Here is a 19,675-nt window from a genome sequence, read left to right on the forward strand (position 1 = left end):
TGAGTAAAAAACGAGAGAACATTTTAAATGGGTTTTGCTTTATAGAACCTTTCTAACACAGGAGGAACTTTTTCATAATCATTTTCCTTTATTACCAATATTTCACGCATTTCCCAAAAACCACAAACAGACTCTTCTATCTCCGTTCCAGACCAATTATTTTGATGGTTGGATCTTTAATGGAACGCCTTAGAATCTGGCTCGATAAACATCTACAACCACTTGTTTACCTAGTTATATTATGGACTCGCAAGAGGTCCTAAAAATTATGGACAAGATCCAATAGAATGACATCGGTGACTGGATCACCTGTGATATTATTTCTTTGTTTAAGGTTATACCCCATGTTGGGGCAATCAGAACATTGGAACATCAAAATACGCAAATTATGCAGATTTATTCTCATTGATTAATGAATTTTATTTACAGTTGCAAGGTTGTCTGACAATTTTAACATTTGTAATAGGTACTATAGTCTTCCCTTATTTTTGATCAATTAGTATTGAGTGCCTCATTGTGACACTGACTCCTAACATTATTATGGGGGAACACTTAGTGCCACTACTACCTCAGAGAAACTTGATGTAGTGGAGTGTAAACCATTCACAAATTTTTGATTTTGGCTGAGATTTGTTGACTGGTTTGCCTGTAGAGATGGCAAACATCTGATGAGTAGGCTGTGTTTGCTATCCTTCTGAAAAAAGTGACAGCTCTTGCTGCTGTGGTCTTTTGGTGAACCTCCAGTAAAGTTCGATAGAAATTTTGGTGGAAACCATAGACCTTCACACAAATTTTCCAACTGTAGACTTTTCTCATAGCCCATTTCTATGCACTGCCCATTCCAACCCCAAAAATTTAAAACAGTATTAAACAGTCCTGCAAAGGATGGGGGGGGGGGGAATCATGAAAATTTACCCCACAAAGAGTGGTTTATGGGAGTGTTCTGGGCTTTTTGGGGTGGTCAAGAGGGGGGTGTTAAATATTGCAGGCAGGGCCGTCTTTAACGCGGGCCAAAAGGGGCAGCTGCCCCAGGCCAAGTTGCTCCTGGGGGGCCAAGGCAGCTGCCTCTTGAGCCCTGCTGGCCACTGGTGATGTGGGCGGTGGCAGGGTACAGGTAGATGAGTGCTTCCATTGTGGAAATGCTCATCTGCATAGTCATCTGTATCGCTGTCCTGAAGGTCTGAAAGGAGAAGATGAGGAAAGAGAACATCTACATCAAAGGAGACATCACTGGATGTAAGAGGTATGTGGCGCTGTATTGCCCTGTATGTAGGGGTGGATGGAGGGGTTAGTAGTACAGTACTATCTGCACATTGTAAAAAAAAAAAAAAAAAAAAGGAATCTGCAAGATACTATATATTTGTGTCAGAAGTTGTGCTTTTTACATTTTTAGAATAATGAAACAGCCATTTTATTTGATACTTTTGTGCTGATTCTTTTTTCCCCCTCTATATTAAGGGACACCATAGTCACCAGAACCACAACAACTAAATGTAGTAGTTCTGGTGTCTATAGCATGTCTCTGCAAGCTTTTTAATGTAAACACTGTCTTTTCAGAAATAAAGCAGTATTTACATTACTGCCAAGGAACACCTCTAGTGGCCACTCATCATTATTAAAGTTTACTACTCTACGAGGTGTGTGGATTTTGGTTTTTGTTTGTGTGTTGTGGTGGAGGGCGTGATTGCATGCTAGGGTGTGGGAAGGCGGGATCTAGGGGGCCCAAGAAAATTCTTGCCCAGGGTCCAATCAATATTAAAGACGGGCCCGATTGCAGGATATGCTGGCAACTATACAACTGTACATTTTCATTACGTTCCTTCAGACATTCTTATGAATGATCTGCAGTCTCATTTAAGAGGAGTCCTGGATATCCTTTATGTCACTGCTTAGTAACAAAAAATGATGTATCCTTGAATGTAACCATCAGTAGGGCACATATTTATACAGGAAAAATGTATGGTTTCTGAAGAGAACCCATTTTATAGGTCACATAGAAAATGGGGATAGAAGAGAAGAGTAGCACTTAGACACCTGTCATGATCCTTCTGCTGAAATCAATGAACTGTAATATATAGAACACATACAATTTGTGCATTTAAAGCTCACTAAACTGTAGGGCAGTAAGGACACCAAAGTTTGATGGTATATTTCAATGTAAATGCAGTCCTGTATCATTAGACACATAGCCTGTCCTGTCTCCAGGAGTCTATTTTAAAATGTTGATGGTTTTACTCTAGGATGATTAAATTACATTCAAAGTAAAACATACATCATTTTAAAGGTATTTACATTCAGCAATTTAATTTCCCTACTTATTTTGGCACTGCAAACTTCTGGAGAAACTCAGAAAAGAGAAACTCCTTTAGATATTACAATATAGTGAAGCTTAACAGATTATACAGGTTAGGACAGGTGATCATTAAAATCAGTATAGTCATACAAATGTTCATGTATGTTCATCTAATAAAAGTGAAGTAGTACCACATATTTTATATGTTCTTAATTTAGGTGTGCAGACAAATAAGCTTTACAATCAAAAGTCTTGTATCCCAGGCACAACTGCATTAGTGGCCCCATTTTTAAAGTTACTGTACTATATGGGTAGCATTAAGTAATCTGTATGTGGATCAATGAATACAATCTGACCTAATGAACAGTAACCAGAACATTACAGAGCATGTTTGGTTTTTCTTCTTTTACGTTGTATTGCTGATCATATTTAATTGAAGGCTTGAACTATTATCCTCAACATCAAGAATACATTTGGAAGGTCATCAAATTCTCTATGTCCTACCTGTTGCTGCAGCAGATGAGTCTAGAAGGGTCAGAATGATAAGAGCCAGGATAAACAAGAAAGCAGGTATTCGCATGGTCCTACTCCATGGAGCCATCCTAGATATAAAACTCCTAAAGCAGGTAGGAAGAAAGGAGGCAGGAGTATGGAGAGCACCAACAAAAAGTTCTATATACAGGATGCAAAAAAAGTCTTCTGTGGTACAGCTCCAGACACTGCTCCTAGCTATTACATCCAGAAGTTGTCTCAGCCTTTCCCCTTTTCATCTGTCTTTCCTTTGCAATCCCTCCACTGTTCTATAGACAAGAACAGGATTGCATCCATAAGCAGAGGGAGGGAGCCCTCTAGTGTGTAGCCAGCCTAGCAGATTTTACTGAAAATGTAGCATATGTAGCCAATTTCAAATAAGTACAAGTTTGAACTTCAACATAAAAATTCTAAAACCAAAACAAAGAAAAAACAAACAACAAAAGCTTTGCACTGCCCATACAAAAATACTGAAGGGTGTGCAGAAAAAGGAAACCCTTTATAGCAACTCCAGTGTCCAATGTGCGCTACCGGGAGAAACAGCAGATAACCACTGTAATGTAGAAGTTGTCAATGAAGTAGAAACCCACCGAGGTACTAGTCAACCGCTCATACACTAAACAAATTGCTTAAAGGGTTTCTGTCACCACAATTTTTGCTATTAGGCTAGGTCTACACGACGACATTTGTCGCGCGACAGATAAGGAACAACTACACTGCAACATTTGTCATGCAACATCTCGAATGGATTTTCTGCGACTGTTGCGTCGCAGCATGTTGCATGTTGCAGTGCGACACCATAGACTGCCATTATAAAAATTGTCGCGCGACATTGGTGCAACAAAATGTTGCGCTACAAATGTCATTGTGTAGACCTATCCTTAACCACCTCCCGACCGCTGTACGCAGATATGCGTCCGGGAGGTGGTTGCTTTACTCCTCCTGGACGCATATACGCGTCTTCTCGCGAGACGCGAGATTTCCTGTGAAGGCGCGCGCGCTCACAGGAACGGAAGGTAAGCGAGTGGATCTCCAGCCTGCCAGCGGCGATCGCTCGCTGGCAGGCTGGAGATCCGAATTTTTTAACCCCTAACAGGTATATTAGACGCTGTTTTCATAACAGCGTCTAATATACCTCCTACCTGGTCCTCTGGTGGTCCCTTTTGTTAGGATCGACCACCAGAGGACTCAGGTAGGTCAGTACAGTCCCACCAAACACCACACTACACTACACTACAGCCCCCCCCCCCCGTCACTTATTAACCCCTTATAAACCCCTGATCACCCATGATCACCCCATATAAACTCCCTGATCACCCCCCTGTCATTGATCACCGCCCTGTCATTGATCACCCCCCTGTCAGGCTCCGTTCAGACGTCCGTATGATTTTTACGGATCCACGGATACATGGATCGGATCCGCAAAAAGCATACGGACGTCTGAATGGAGCCTTACAGGGGGGTGATCAATGACAGGCGGGTGATCACCCATATACACTCCCTGATCACCCCCTGTCATTGATCACCCCCCTGTCATTGATCACCCCCCTGTAAGGCTCCATTTAGACGTCCGCATGATTTTTACGGATCCGATCCATGTATCCATGGATCCGTAAAAATCATGCGGACGTCTGAATGGAGCCTTACAGGGGGGGTGATCAGTGACAGGGGGGTGATCACCCTGATTACCCTGATCACCCCCTGTCATTGATAACCCCCCTGTAAGGCTCCATTCAGACGTCCGCATGCGTTCTGTGGATCCGATCCATGTATCCATGGATCCGTAAAAATCATGCGGACGTCTGAATGGTGCCTTACAGGGGGGGGGTGATCAGTGACAGGGGGGTGATCACCCTGATTACCCTGATCACCCCCTGTCATTGATAACCCCCCTGTAAGGCTCCATTCAGACGTCCGCATGCGTTTTGTGGATCCGATCCATGTATCCATGGATCCGTAAAAAATCATGCGGATGTCTGAATGGAGCCTTACAGGGGGGGTGATCAGTGACAGGGGGGTGATCACCCTGATTACCCTGATCACCCCCTGTCATTGATAACCCCCCTGTAAGGCTCCATTCAGACGTCCGCATGCGTTTTGTGGATCCGATCCATGTATCCATGGATCCGTAAAAAATCATGCGGATGTCTGAATGGAGCCTTACAGGGGGGGTGATCAGTGACAGGGGGGTGATCACCCTGATTACCCTGATCACCCCCTGTCATTGATAACCCCCCTGTAAGGCTCCATTCAGACGTCCGCATGCGTTCTGTGGATCCGATCCATGTATCCATGGATCCGTAAAAAATCATGCGGATGTCTGAATGGAGCCTTACAGGGGGGGGTGATCAATGACAGGGGGGTGATCAGGGAGTCTATATGGGTGATCACCCCCCTGTCATTGATCACCCCCCTGTCATTGATCACCCCCCCCCCCTGGTAAGGCTCCATTCAGACATTTTTTTTGGCACAAGTTAGCGGAAATTTTTTGTTTGTTTTTGTTTTTGTTTTTTCTTACAAAGTCTCATATTCCACTAACTTGTGTCAAAAAATAAAATCTCACATGGACGCACCATACCCCTCACGGAATCCAAATGCGTAAACATTTTTAGACATTTATATTCCAGACTTCTTCTCACGCTTTAGGGCCCCTAAAAAGCCAGGGCAGTATAAATACCCCACATGTGACCCCATTTCGGAAAGAAGACACCCCAAGGTATTCCGTGAGGGGCATATTGAGTCCATGAAAGATTGAAATTTTTGTCCTAAGTTAGCGGAAAGTGAGACTTTGTGAGAAAAAAACAAAAAAAAAATCAATATCCGCTAACTTATGCAAAAAAAAAAAATTCTAGGAACTCGCCATGCCCCTCATTGAATACCTTGGGGTGTCTTCTTTCCAAAGTGGGGTCACATGTGGGGTATTTATACTGCCCTGGCTTTTTAGGGGCCCGAAAGTGTGAGAAGAAGTCTGGGATCCAAATGTCTAAAAATGCCCTCCTAAAAGGAATTTGGGCCCCTTTGCGCATCTAGGCTTCAAAAAAGTGTCACACATGTGGTATCGCCGTACTCAGGAGAAGTTGGGGAATGTGTTTTGGGGTGTCATTTTACATATACCCATGCTGGGTGAGAAAAATATCTTGGTCAAATGCCAACTTTGTATAAAAAATTGGGAAAAGTTGTCTTTTGCCAAGATATTTCTCTCACCCAGCATGGGTATATGTAAAATGACACGCCAAAACACATTACCCAACTTCTCCTGAGTACAGCGATACCACATGTGTGACACTTTTTTGCAGCCAAGGTGGGCAAAGGGGCACCTTTCGGATTTCGCAGGCCATTTTTTACACATTTTGATTGCAAGGTACTTCTCACACATTTGGGCCCCTAAATTGCCAGGGCAGTATAACTACGCCACAAGTGACCCCATTTTGGAAAGAAGACACCCCAAGGTATTCCGTGGGGGGCACGGCGAGTTCCTAGAATTTTTTATTTTTTGTCACAATTTAGCGGAAAATGATGATTTTTCATTTTTTTTCTTTTTTCCTTACAAAGTCTCATATTCCACTAACTTGCGACAAAAAATAAAAAATTCTAGGAACTCGCCATGCCCCTCACGGAATACCTTGGGGTGTCTTCTTTCCAAAATGGGGTCACTTGTGGGGTAGTTATACTGCCCTGGCAATTTAGGGGCCCAAATGTGTGAGAAGAACTTTGCAATCAAAATGTGTAAAAAATGCCCTGCAAAATCCGAAAGGTGCACTTTGGAATATGTGCCCCTTTGCCCACCTTGGCAGCAAAAAAGTGTGACACATCTGGTATCGCCGTACTCAGGAGAAGTTGGGCAATGTGTTTTGGGGTGTCATTTTACATATACCCATGCTGGGTGAGAAAAATATCTTGGTCAAATGCCAACTTTGTATAAAAAAATGGGAAAAGTTGTCTTTTGCCAAGATATTTCTCTCACCCAGCATGGGTATATGTAAAATGACACCCCAAATCACATTCCCCAACTTCTCCTGAGTACGGCGATACCAGATGTGTGACACTTTTTTGATGCCAAGGTGGGCAAAGGGGCACATATTCCAAAGTGCACCTTTCGGATTTCACCGGTCATTTTTTACACATTTTGATTGCAAAGTACTTCTCACACATTTGGGCCCCTAAATTGCCAGGGCAGTATAACTACGCCACAAGTGACCCCATTTTGGAAAGAAGACACCCCAAGGTATTCCGTGAGGGGCATGGCGAGTTCCTAGAATTTTTTATTTTTTGTCGCAAGTTAGTGGAATATGAGACTTTGTAAGGAAAAAAGAGGAAAAAAAAAAAAAAAATCATTTTCCGCTAGCTTGTGACAAAAAATAAAAAATTCTAGGAACTCGCCATGCCCCTCACGGAATACCTTGGGGTGTCTTCTTTCCAAAATGGGGTCACTTGTGGCGTAGTTATACTGCCCTGGCAATTTAGGGGCCCAAATGTGTGAGAAGTACCTTGCAATCAAAATGTGTAAAAAATGGCCTGCAAAATCCGAAAGGTGCACTTTGGAATGTGTGCCCCTTTGCCCACCTTGGCAGCAAAAAAGTGTGACACATCTGGTATCGCCGTACTCAGGAGAAGTTGGGGAATGTGTTTTGGGGTGTCATTTTACATATACCCATGCTGGATGAGAGAAATATCTTGGCAAAAGACAACTTTTCCCATTTTTTTATACAAAGTTGGCATTTGACCAAGATATTTTTCTCACCCAGCATGGGTATATGTAAAATGACACCCCAAAACACATTCCCCAACTTCTCCTGAGTACGGCGATACCAGATGTGTCACACTTTTTTGCTGCCAAGGTGGGCAAAGGGGCGCATATTCCAAAGTGCACCTTTTGGATTTCACCGGTCATTTTTTACACATTTTGATTGCAAAGTTCTTCTCACACATTTGGGCCCCTAAATTGCCAGGGCAGTATAACTACCCCACAAGTGACCCCATTTTGGAAAGAAGACACCCCAAGGTATTCTGTGAGGGGCATGGTGAGTTCCTAGAATTTTTTATTTTTTGTCGCAAGTTAGTGGAATATGAGACTTTGTAAGAAAAAATAAAAAAAATAAAATCATCATCATTTTCCGCTAACTTGTGACAAAAAATAAAAAGTTCTATGAACTCACTATGCCCATCAGCGAATACCTTAGGGTGTCTACTTTCCGAAATGGGGTCATTTGTGGGGTTTTTCTACTGTTTGGGCATTGTAGAACCTCAGGAAACATGACAGGTGCTCAGAAAGTCAGAGCTGTTTCAAAAAGCGGAAATTCACATTTTTGTACCATAGTTTGTAAATGCTATAACTTTTACCCAAACCATTTTTTTTTTGCCCAAACATTATTTTTTTATCAAAGACATGTAGAACAATAAATTTGGCGAAAAATTTATATATGGATGTCGTTTTTTTTGCAAAATTTTACAGCTGAAAGTGAAAAATGTCATTTTTTTGCAAAAAAATCGTTACATTTTGATTAATAACAAAAAAAGTAAAAATTCCAGCAGCAATGAAATACCACCAAATGAAAGCTCCATTAGTGAGAAGAAAAGGAGGTAAAATTCATTTGGGTGGTAAGTTGCATGACCGAGCGATAAACGGTGAAAGTAGTGTAGTGCCGAAGTGTAAAAAGTGCTCTGGTCATGAAGGGGGTTTCACCTAGCGGGGCTGAAGTGGTTAAACAGGCTGACTTTATACATGTGCAAATGTCAACTGAATTTAACTCTGCTAGTCTTTTTTTTTCAGTGTGCCACAGTTTTTGTGCAATTATAACTTTTATTATATGCAAATTAGCCTCTAGGAGCAGGGGGGCGGGGCGTTGAACATGCTCCGAGGCTCCGTTCTCCCGCCTCATGTCACGCCCTTCTACTCTTGAATGACAGGACCAGGCCAGCATTGGTTTCCTCCTGCCGGCCCCGTCCTTCCCTCGTTGAGCCTTCACCGAATACTGAATGGGACAGTGCAGGCGCAAGATTTCCCCCTAGCAGGAGGAGACCAATGCTGGCCTGTCAATCAACAGTATAAGGGCGTGGCCAGAGGTGGGAGAACGGAGCCTCTAGGAGCAGGTGCAATGCCCCCCAGGCTAATTTGCATATAATAAAATTTATAATAGCACAAAAACGGGGGCACACTGAAAAAAAAGAATAGCAGAGTTAAATTCAGATGACATTTGCACATGTATAATGTCAGCCTGTTTAATAGCAAAAATTGTGGTGACAGAAACCGTTTAAACTGTTAATCAGTAATGGCAGGTGGTATGATTTTTTTTCTATTCCCATTCACATTGTCACCAACTTTTGAGCAATAGTTTCAGGGGCTGCTGACATCACATTTGAGCTCTCTGCTGAGCTTACTGCTAGGGCGTGCAATGTTTGGGTCCATTCACACATCCGTGTGTGTTTTGCGGAGCTGCAAAACACGGACACCGGCAATGTGAGTTCCGCATTTTGCGGACCTCACATCGCCGGCACTTAATAAAAAATACCTATTCTTGCAATTGCGGACAAGAATAGAACATGTTCTATCTTTTTCAGGATCGGAATTACAGACCCGGAAGTGCGGGTCCGCATTTCCAGATCCGGCCATAGAAATGAATGGGTCCGCAATTCCATTCCGCAAAATGCAGAACAGAATAGCGGACATGTGAATGGAGCCTTTAGCTGAATATTCAGAAATGATAAGTACATATCCCTCAGTGGTTTTCATTCACTTCAGTGTTGAAAGTGGCAAACAGTCCCAAAAAATTTAACTTTGAACAAGGGCTGAGCAGTTAATAAAGTTTGTTTGATTAATCACTTTCATTTTCATCAAAATCATATAGTACATGACAACATCTTTCTAACAAAGCTAGAACCAGCCCTGTACCCCGCATGGATCCAGAAATCTCCCCATTCAATGCTCTGCTAGATTTATATCAAGCTGGCAGCTCAAAGGGAGTGTCTTTTCTGCTGCAGCTAAGGGGGCGTGTGCATGCTCTCCCTATCACAGCTCAGGGGGCGTGTCCATGCTCTCCCTATCACAGCTCAGGGGCGTTGTTCATGCTCTCCCTATCACAGCTCAGGGGGTGTGTTTGTGCTCTCCCTATCACAGCTCAGGAGGTAGTTGAAAGATGAAGCTGACCTGCTCACTGAGAAGGCCTCACATGCTCAAAGAAATAAGAAATTAAGTGGCACTATAAAGATACATTTTACTGAATAACTCAGTAGCTATACAAAATTTTTAATTACATGCAATTACAAAAGTATTCAGATCCAGGAGCTGGTTTGAAAACTGTAGAATATTTTTCACCGGGCAACCCCTTTAAATCAATATTAGCCCCTACAAGTGGGACTAATACAGGGCTGTATAATTACCACGAGAGCCCAGCACTGACTGAAGCTGGGCTCTCGCCTTAATGGCAGAGATAGGAGATAACTCAAATCCCAGCTGTTTGTTACTAGATAATGTAGTCAATAGCGGCCACAGCAACTAGGCCTCTTTCACACGGGCCAGATTTCCGCGCGAGTGCAATGCGTGAGGTGAACGCATTGCATCCGCACTGAATCCGGACCCATTAATATCTATGGGGCTGTGCACACGAGCGGTGATTTTCACATAGCACTTGTGCTTTGCGTGAAAATCGCAGCATGCTCTATTTTTCACGCAACACAGGTCCCATAGAATTGAATGGGGTTGCGTGAAAAAACGCAAGCATGAGTGGATGCAGCCCGGCTTCTCTTCTGTTTTCTTCTTTAAAGGAAAAGGACCTGTGGTGACATCACTGCGCTCAACACATGGTCCGTCACATGATCCAAAAAAGATTCAAATTGATAATTGCCCTTTAAGGTGTTTTCTCATCTCCAACATAGGTAGCATATTGCTAGGATATGCCACCAATGTCAGATAGGAGTGGGTCACAGAGGTGAGACCCTCATCTATCTCCTGAACAGGCCTACCAAAGTAAAGGAGGGCGATCCGAACATAGCAGAGTGATGGCTCGACTATTTCTGGCAGTCCCATACAAGTGAATGGAGAGGTATTATGTCAAATTAAGAGGTGTAATGAACTGCTATGTCAAAATAGCAGATTTCTCATTGATCCTGAAAAAAAATAAAAATAATAAAATCCATGACACCAATGTGAACAGAGTACTGTGACCAATTGCCTTTTCTGTTCAAAAAGTATTTCTCACATTGGGTAGATTTGTTGCAGAAACCTCTGAAAAGATTTCATACATCTGAATAGTATATGCAAAATCCATATACACGATACAGCAACAACCCTATTTCAGAACAGACTTTCCGTTTTAGAGATGTTTGCTACAATCCTGCCACAAGTCAACATAGCCTAAAAAGTAAGTTTCAACTATTGGAAATAAAGTATATATTTGTTTGTTTTTAAAATACACAGCGCCAAATATACAGTGCCCACATATTCCATGGCACTGTGGTTACAATCAGCAGTAAAGCCAGGAATCAACAAAGACCAAATTAAGATGCACCCTCTCTGTAGGAGAGTTCAATCTACATAGTAAGGGCTCATGCACACGACCGTATGTATTTTGCGGTCTGCAAAAAACTGATTCACAAAAAATACTAATGATATCTGTGTGCATTCCGTATTTTCCTGAATGGTATAGCTGGCCCCTAATAGAACAGTCCTATTCTTGGCCGTAACGCAGACAATAATAGGACATAATAAGTTAAATGGGGTGGCTCACTGCTGGTTGTTGATAGTGAGGTGCTACTAACTTGAATTGAGGACACCCTGCCTCAATCAATAAAGTAGGTGAATGGTAAACGTGTAAGCGAGCATTCACACTATGGCATCAATTAAATATATTTATTGGTTATAGATAAAATCGAAAATATCATAAAAATTCAATATCACAAAAAATACATCATCATAAAATACAACAGCACATAAAATTCCTTGTAATTGTTCGGCCGACCCTGAATAACGGCAAATGTACAAAAACCAAAGTATGAGTCTATAGCAATAGCAGCAATAGATGATTGAATGTTTCAATAGCAGCAGACAATTATAATCAAAGTGCCTTCAAATAGTGGTCTGCAAACTGGTGACGTAAAATAGTGCAAAAAGTGCAATCAATTGTTAGAAAAGTCCCTTTAAAATTTGTTTTAACAAGTGTCCAACAAAAACTTCTGTACGGTGTGTGTGACCCCTTGGTCAATTAGTGAATATAACACTTCAAAATTATATTACTTCAAAGAATAATACTTCAAAAAATAGTAGTGGGATTGTGTCAAGATAGGACACCTGATGGTTAGCTGCACATTGATCAATGCTGAGATGTTTTTATTTCCTTCTGTGTCTATTGGAAATAACCGCTTATAATAAATAGTCCCAATCAGTGTATCATTCAAATCATCAATCTCACAGTGCATCCAGTGTAATTGAGAATCGAATGTAACACTGGTATGCAAATGGTCTATGACCTCCTGTTTGGTGGTGCGCTTACATGAGAGGTCTACAGTAGTGGCCAAAAGTTTTGAGAATGGCACAAATATTAGTTTTCACAAAGTTTGCTGCTAAACTGCTTTTAGATCTTTGTTTCAGTTATTTCTGTGATGTAGTGAAATATAATTACACGGACTTCATACGTTTCAAAGGCTTTTATCGACAATTACATGACATTTATGCAAAGAGTCAGTATGCAGTGTTGGCCCTTCTTTTTCAGGATCTCTGCAATTCGACTGGGCATGCTCTCAATCAACTTCTGGGCCAATTCCTGACTGATAGCAACCCATTCTTTCATAATCACTTCTTGGAGTTTGTCAGAATTACTGGGTTTTTGTTTGTCCACCCGCCTCTTGAGGATTGACCACAAGTTCTCAATGGGATTAAGATCTGGGGAGTTTCCAGGCCATGGACCCAAAATGTCAACGTTTTGGTCCCCAAGCCACTTAGTTATCACTTTTGCCTTATGGCACGGTGCTCCATCGTGCCAGAAAATGCATTGTTCTTCACCAAACTGTAGTTGGATTGTTGGAAGAAGTTGCTGTTGGAGGGTGTTTTGGTACCATTCTTTATTCATGGCTGTGTTTTTGGGCAAAATTGGGAGTGAGCCCACTCCCTTGGATGAGAAGCAACCCCACACATGAATGGTCTCAGGATGCTTTACTGTTGGTATGACACAGGACTGATGGTAGCGCTCACCTTTTCTTCTCCGGACAAGCCTTTTTCCTGATGGCCCAAACAATCGGAAAGAGGCTTCATCAGAGAATATGACTTTGCCCCAGTCCTCAGCAGTCCATTCACCATATTTTCTGCAGAAGATCAATCTGTCCCTGATGTTTTTTTTGGAGAGAAGTGGCTTCTTTGCTGCCCTTCTTGACACCAGGCCATCTTCCAAAAGTCTTCGCCTCACGGTGCGTGCAGACCTGCCTGCTGCCATTCCTGAGCAAGCTCTGCACCTGGTGGCACTCTGATCCCGCAGCTGAATCCTCTTTAGGAGACTATCCTGGCGCTTGCTGGACTTTCTTGGACGCCCTGAAACCTTCTTAACAAGAATTGAACCTCTTTCCTTGAAGTTCTTGATGATCCTATAAATTGTTGATTTAGGTGCAATCTTAGTAGCCACAATATCCTTGCCTGTGAAGCCATTTTTTTGCAATGCAATGATGCTGGGGATCTTTGCAGGTCACCATGGTTAACAATGGAAGAACAATGATTTCAAGCATCACCCTCCTTTTAACAGGTCAAGTCTGCCATTTTAACCCAATCAGCCTGAGTTAACAAGACGATTACTGAAATGATCTCAGCAGGTCCTTTAATGACAGCAATGAAATGCAGTGGAAAGGTTTTCTTGGGATTAAGTTAATTTTCATGGCAAAGAAGGACTATGCAATTCATCTGATCACTCTTCATAACATTCTGGAGTATATGCAAATTGAGATTATAAAAACTTAAGCAGCAACTTTTCCAATATTTATGTAATTCTCAAAACTTTTGGCCACGACTGTATATCAATCGGCACAGCACTTTTCCTTTATGTATTCCAAGTAGTCTCAAATGATTAGGAGAGATCACTCTTACCTCCTGTCGGTCTTATTCGGAAATACTGTTCATGTAGTAATCCAGGTGTCCAATTGGTATATTGGACACTTCGACAAATAACTCCGCTGGAATAAACTCTATATGCATGGCCATGCAAACTTAAAAGTCCTGTATGATCCGAATATTGGATACATTCGAAAATTGAATCGATTTACTGCCAAAGCGATTGCGCTCACTGAACGAAAGTCTCACTCATCACATCGCGATACTTTGTGCGATCATCGGAGAACAAGAGGAGTGAGGCGTCTCCAGCTCGCCACCTGTATTATTACACGAACAGTATTTCCAAATAAGACCGACAGGAGGTAAGTGATCTCTCCTAATCATTTGAGACTACTTGGAATACATAAAGGAAAAGTGCTGTGCCGATGATACAGACCTCTCATGTTAGCGCACCACCAAACAAGAGGTCATAGACCATTTGCATACCAGTGTTACATTCGATTCTCAATTACACTGGATGCACTGTGAGATCGATGATTTGGATGATACACTGATTGGGACGATTTATTATAAGCGGTTATTTCCAATAGACACAGAAGGAAATAAAAACATCTCAGCATTGATCAATGTGCAGCTAACCATCAGGTGTCCTATCTTGACACAATTCCACTACTATTTTTTGAAGTATTATTCTTTGAAGTAATATAATTTTGAAGTGTTATATTCACTAATTGACCAAGGGGTCACACACACCGTACAGAAGTTTTTGTTGGACACTTGTTAAAACAAATTTTAAAGGGACTTTTCTAACAATTGATTGCACTTTTTGCACTATTTTATGTCACCAGTTTGCAGACCACTATTTGAAGGCACTTTGATTATAATTGTCTGCTGCTATTGAAACATTCAATCATCTATTGCTATATACTCATACTGTGGTTTTTGTACACTTGCCAGCATTCAGGGTCGGCCAATCAATTGCAAGGAATTTTATGTGCTATTGTATTTTATGATAATGTATTTTTTGTGATATTGAATTTTTATGAGATATTGGATTTTATCTATAACCAATAAATATATTCAATTGATGCCATAGTGTGAATGCTCGCTTACAAGTTTACCATTCACCAATAGCATATGTTCTATATTTTTGCGGAACGGACATACAGAAACAGAATGCGCACGGAGTAACTTCCTTTTTTTTGCGGACCTATTATAATTAATTGTTCTGCTCACGGTCAAAAAATAAATTAAAAAACGGAACGGACACGGGAAGTAAATACGTTCGTGTGCATGAGCCCTAAGGTTGCATTTTGTTTAACCTATAAAATTCTCTTATGTGGGAAATCTGCTGCAGAAATTTAGGCAGCTGAAAATATGTACTGGCCATTATTCAGATGAATGGGCCAGTCACAGAAAGTTCTCGAAATTTAGAAAAAATAAAAATAAAAAATTAGGGAGACACCAAATATAATAAATCAGACTTTACCTCTGGAACAATGACCTATTTCTAGGAGCACCTTTCATGGAATAGCAGCAGCTTTTGTAGCAGTTTTTCATGACAAAGCTAAAAGGTAGATTAAAAAAAAAAAAAAAAAGACATCCAGGTCCCTTTTAAACTCTCACAGAGCATATCCTGGCAGAGCGCTCCATAATCTTACTGCCTTTCTATAGATACTGAAACCTTCATACCGATGGATGCGTTGGCTGCTTCAAGGATACACTTACTGTACAGACCTGGGCATCAAAATGGTCAAAGTGATTTAATGCAATGTATGCATGTAATGGCGAAAGTTTACCAAACAATACTCAGCAAGACCGTAGTCAATGAAATTTTCTTTATTGCCAAATTTAACAAATCTGTTCTCACATTAAATTGTTTTTTTCAAGTAAAAATGTTGCTTTTTCTCCTGGGGTTAAAAAAAAATAAAAAATTCTGTAAACATCTAACATTCTGCTAAAAAAGTATTTCATGCTAATACCAGAAAGATCTCTATTAAGAGTCAAATAGATTAAAAATATATTGACTAGTGGATGGAAAAATCACAAGTGTCACAAACATATGCAGAAAACCAGAACATTCAGTTTAAGACTTCCTATGTTTATTGGGTGGAAGGTGTAATGATGCTTCCTACATTAGATGGACCTGCGTAGAAAACATATAGTAATTAAGGTCACCTTCACGTTTTTTTTTTTTTTTTATCAAATCATTTTTATTATATACATTTTCTAAATTGGTTTGGATTGCAAGTTATCAACTGTCCATCTTTTGTGGTCACATACATCACAGGCTGCTCAGTCCACTTCAGAGAGAAATCCATCAAGTAAGCTCTCTAATGATTGGATTTAAAGGGGTTCTGCACTTTGTTTAAACTCATGATTTATCCTCTGGATAGATCATCATTATCTGATCGGCGGGGGTCCAACATCCGGAACCCCCGCCGATCAGCTGTTTAAGAAGGCAGCGGCACTCCAGCAGCGCAGCGGCCTTCTCGCTGTTTACCGCAGGCCAAGTGACGTCACGACTAGTATCACTACCCTGGGTGAGGCTAAGCTCCGTTCCCTTGAATGGAGCTTAGCCCCGTCCAGTCCAGTTGATACAAGTCATGACGTCACTCGGCCAGTGGTAAACAGTGAGAAGGCCGCGGTGCTGCTGGAGCGCTGCTGCCTTTTCAAACAGCTGATTGGCCGGGGTTCTGGGTGTAGGACCCCTGCCGATCAGATGCTGATTATCTATCCAGAGGATAGATCATCAGTTTAAACAAAGTGCAGAACCCCTTTAAAGCGGCCATCCGGTTCAAGAAGAAATTCACATTAACAGCGGATCCACAGACTCCCCTTCTGCCATCTAAGATGGTTGCACCATTCCTCAGACCACCTGATGCAACTTGTGCATTTGAGAGTCCAAGGGACTTCCTGCTTGTCCAGCACCGATCATGTAAACCGTGCTGGCCAATCTCAGGGCAGCAGGAAGTGTCTTGGTCTTGATTAGTTGCTTGTCTAAGGGCTCATGCACACAATTGTTGCCCGTTTTGCGGTCCGCAAGTTGCAGATCCGCAAAACATGGATACCTGCCATTTGCCTTCTGCATTTTGAGGAACGGAACATCCAACCCATAATAAAACTTTCCTATCCTTGTCTGTAATACGGCCAATAGTGGGACATGTTAAATTTTTTTGCGGAACAGCCATGCGGACACAGAATGCATAGAGTAAATTCTTTTTTTTTTTTTTTTTTAAAGGAGCCACTGAAGTGAATGGGTCCGCATACGAGCACGGCACGGAAATGGAATAAAAAAAAAATAAAAAAATGTGTGCATGAGCCCTTACAGTGTATTACCACCTTCCTACGGATTTATGGGCTTGTTCTCCCAGAAGCGATTTTATGTTTCACACTCATATTCTATTAATGTTTATTGGCTGTAGCTGGCTTAGCCTTCAGCATCTGGTGCATGGCAGGAAAGTGATGCACCTAATTTATTAAGAGGCATCTGTCTCTTTAAAAAATTAGGTGCACCTTATTCCAGTGCAGGGAGATCAAGACTGGCATATGCCAGTCTTGATAAATGTCACTCAATGCTTGTCCTTGAGAGTGATGTCCGATATTGCAGCTCTGCCTTATTTACTCGAATAGTAAGGGGACACATTACCACACACAGTATAGCAGTAGTTAACACTTCTCTCAGCCCCTAGGACATTACTCCGACAATATTCTTAATGCATATTTTTCTGAAGACCTTATTTGTACTGTACATTTTAGCAGAGAAAGAATGGGAGCATATACTTTCATAAATAACCATAAAAACATACTATATGCAGAACTTTCATGTCCAGTATAAAAGCAGTGACCCACATAGAAAACAGCCTCCATTACAGTTAACCAGGCTTTGTCTGGTGCAAAATTGGTTGTTATGTGCCAAATCCAGCACTTCTATTATTTTTATTGTAGCTCATTTAACGGAGAAGAAAAATGGAAATTACTATCGCAAGTGTGAAACCAGCCTAAAGCTGGCCAAGTATATAGAAAGACTGTCAACTGACTGACCCCTACTTCCCAATAAACATATCTGGTCAACTGCGCAATCATGTTTATTGCAGGGTTCTTGAGGTGCCTTATCGGGGGCAATAAAAGATTGCACATATTAAAGTCCTTGTGTCCCAATGGTAGACAACAGTTTGCCTACTGTTTGAGCCACTGGAACGCATGTAATGTGTATGGATGGCTTAAAGGAGTTGGTTTGGAATACCATTTTCCTTGGCTAGAAGGCTAGATTCACACAACAGTGAAAAATGAAAAACTTTCAATTGTATGGGTGCTCTCAGGGCCTTGAAAAACAGACAAGATAAGACATGTCCTATTTTTCTATGGGCAGTGTGCATACACCCATAGACATGTCATTCTAAAAATGGCCATGTGACGGCCATTTTTTCACTGTTGTGTGAATGCAGCTTAAGTGGCCATTTTACTAGAAATTAAATAAGTTTGCAATTGTTTATTAAAAATGTCTGCTTTATTACTACTTACAGCCCCTGAGCTGGTTGAGGTTGCATGTAACCACTGCAGGCCCAGCAATGCCAAAACAAGCCTTCCCCTTAAGGCCCCATGCACACAAACGTATTTTCATTCTGTGTCCATTCCACTTTTTTTTTTGCAGACCGTATACAGAACCATTCTTTTCAATGAGTTTGCAAAAAAAAAAAAAAAAAAAACGGACGGTACTCTGTGTGCATTACTTTTCCGTATGTCCGTATTTCCATTCAGCAAAAAAAATAGAAATATTGTTCACATTACAGACAAGGATAGGACTGTTATATTAGGGGCCAGCTGTTCCGTTACACAAAATACGGAATGCACACGGATGTCATCCATATGTTTTGTGGACCGCAAAATACATACGGTCTTGTAACATGGGGTAGAGATTTTACCGGCAGAGACTTCAGACTAATTTAAATGCAACTAGGGCTTAATTCGATTAATTCATCAGTTTTGTGGATGGCGATGTCAGTTTTTTGCTTAAGCGTCAAATTGCATTTAGCAAAATGGCACCCGCCATGCTTTCGGCAAAAAAATTAAAAATCACCATGACTGCATAACAAGGAGATTGATCCATGACCTCTGTAGGGGCAGGAACAGAGAAGAGGTTAAATTGCCACCTCCCACGACCACTCCCCACCAGTGTTTCAAAAAATTACTAGAGAGCCAACATTAAGACTAGTGCAATATATGGTATTACATCATACCAACAAGAAAAGAGAATTATAAGGGAGGGAAATATGTGCCGTCATGGTGATTTAATAGAAACAGAATTATCGGTAAGACCAATTCCGATTTTCCATATCATCACCATGGCGGCATCACAAGGAGAACTAAAAAAATTATACAGTTTTAAAGGGGGGGGGGGGCCTGAAGGACCTTGTGTCCATAAGACAGGTCGGAGGACCTAGACAAATCTAGTCAGTAATATTTGATAAATGTAATACCATATATTGCACTAGTCTTAATGTTTGCTCTCTAGTAATTTTCTGAAACACTGGGGAGTGGTCATGGGCAATTTAACCTCTCCTCCTCTGATATGGAAAGTAGGGTTACCAATAGGGTTGAGTGAAGCGCACTTTGGATCATAGATCCAAAGTCGCTTCGTTTGAATACTATATGGAGACTCTTCTCCACAAAGAGTTCAAATGTATGGGCTTCACGGACGTGAAATTCATTAAGTCTAAAGTCTCACAAGACTTCATTGAAGAACTTCATACTTCGATTATACAACTAGAAAACCATTTTAAAACTGTAATCTGAAGTTGGCTTCGGTACAGAGGTCCCAGTTT

The 19,675-nt window shown here is 41.3% G+C and overlaps 1 protein-coding gene across 1 annotated transcript in view; it reads right to left on the reverse strand.

Moving 5' to 3' along the window:
- Positions 1-3,006, reverse strand: part of FNDC1 (fibronectin type III domain containing 1) — a 188,311-nt gene extending 185,305 nt beyond the window's left edge. Inside the window, exon 1 of the mRNA XM_044290429.1 lies at positions 2,798-3,006. Coding sequence (XP_044146364.1) covers positions 2,798-2,894 — 97 coding nt within the window. The 5' untranslated portion in view covers positions 2,895-3,006. The remainder of the gene's footprint in view (positions 1-2,797) is intronic.
- Between the last annotated feature and the right edge of the window lie 16,669 nt (positions 3,007-19,675).

This window comes from Bufo gargarizans, chromosome 4 (genome assembly GCF_014858855.1).
Source record: "Bufo gargarizans isolate SCDJY-AF-19 chromosome 4, ASM1485885v1, whole genome shotgun sequence".
Lineage (NCBI taxonomy): Eukaryota > Metazoa > Chordata > Amphibia > Anura > Bufonidae > Bufo > Bufo gargarizans.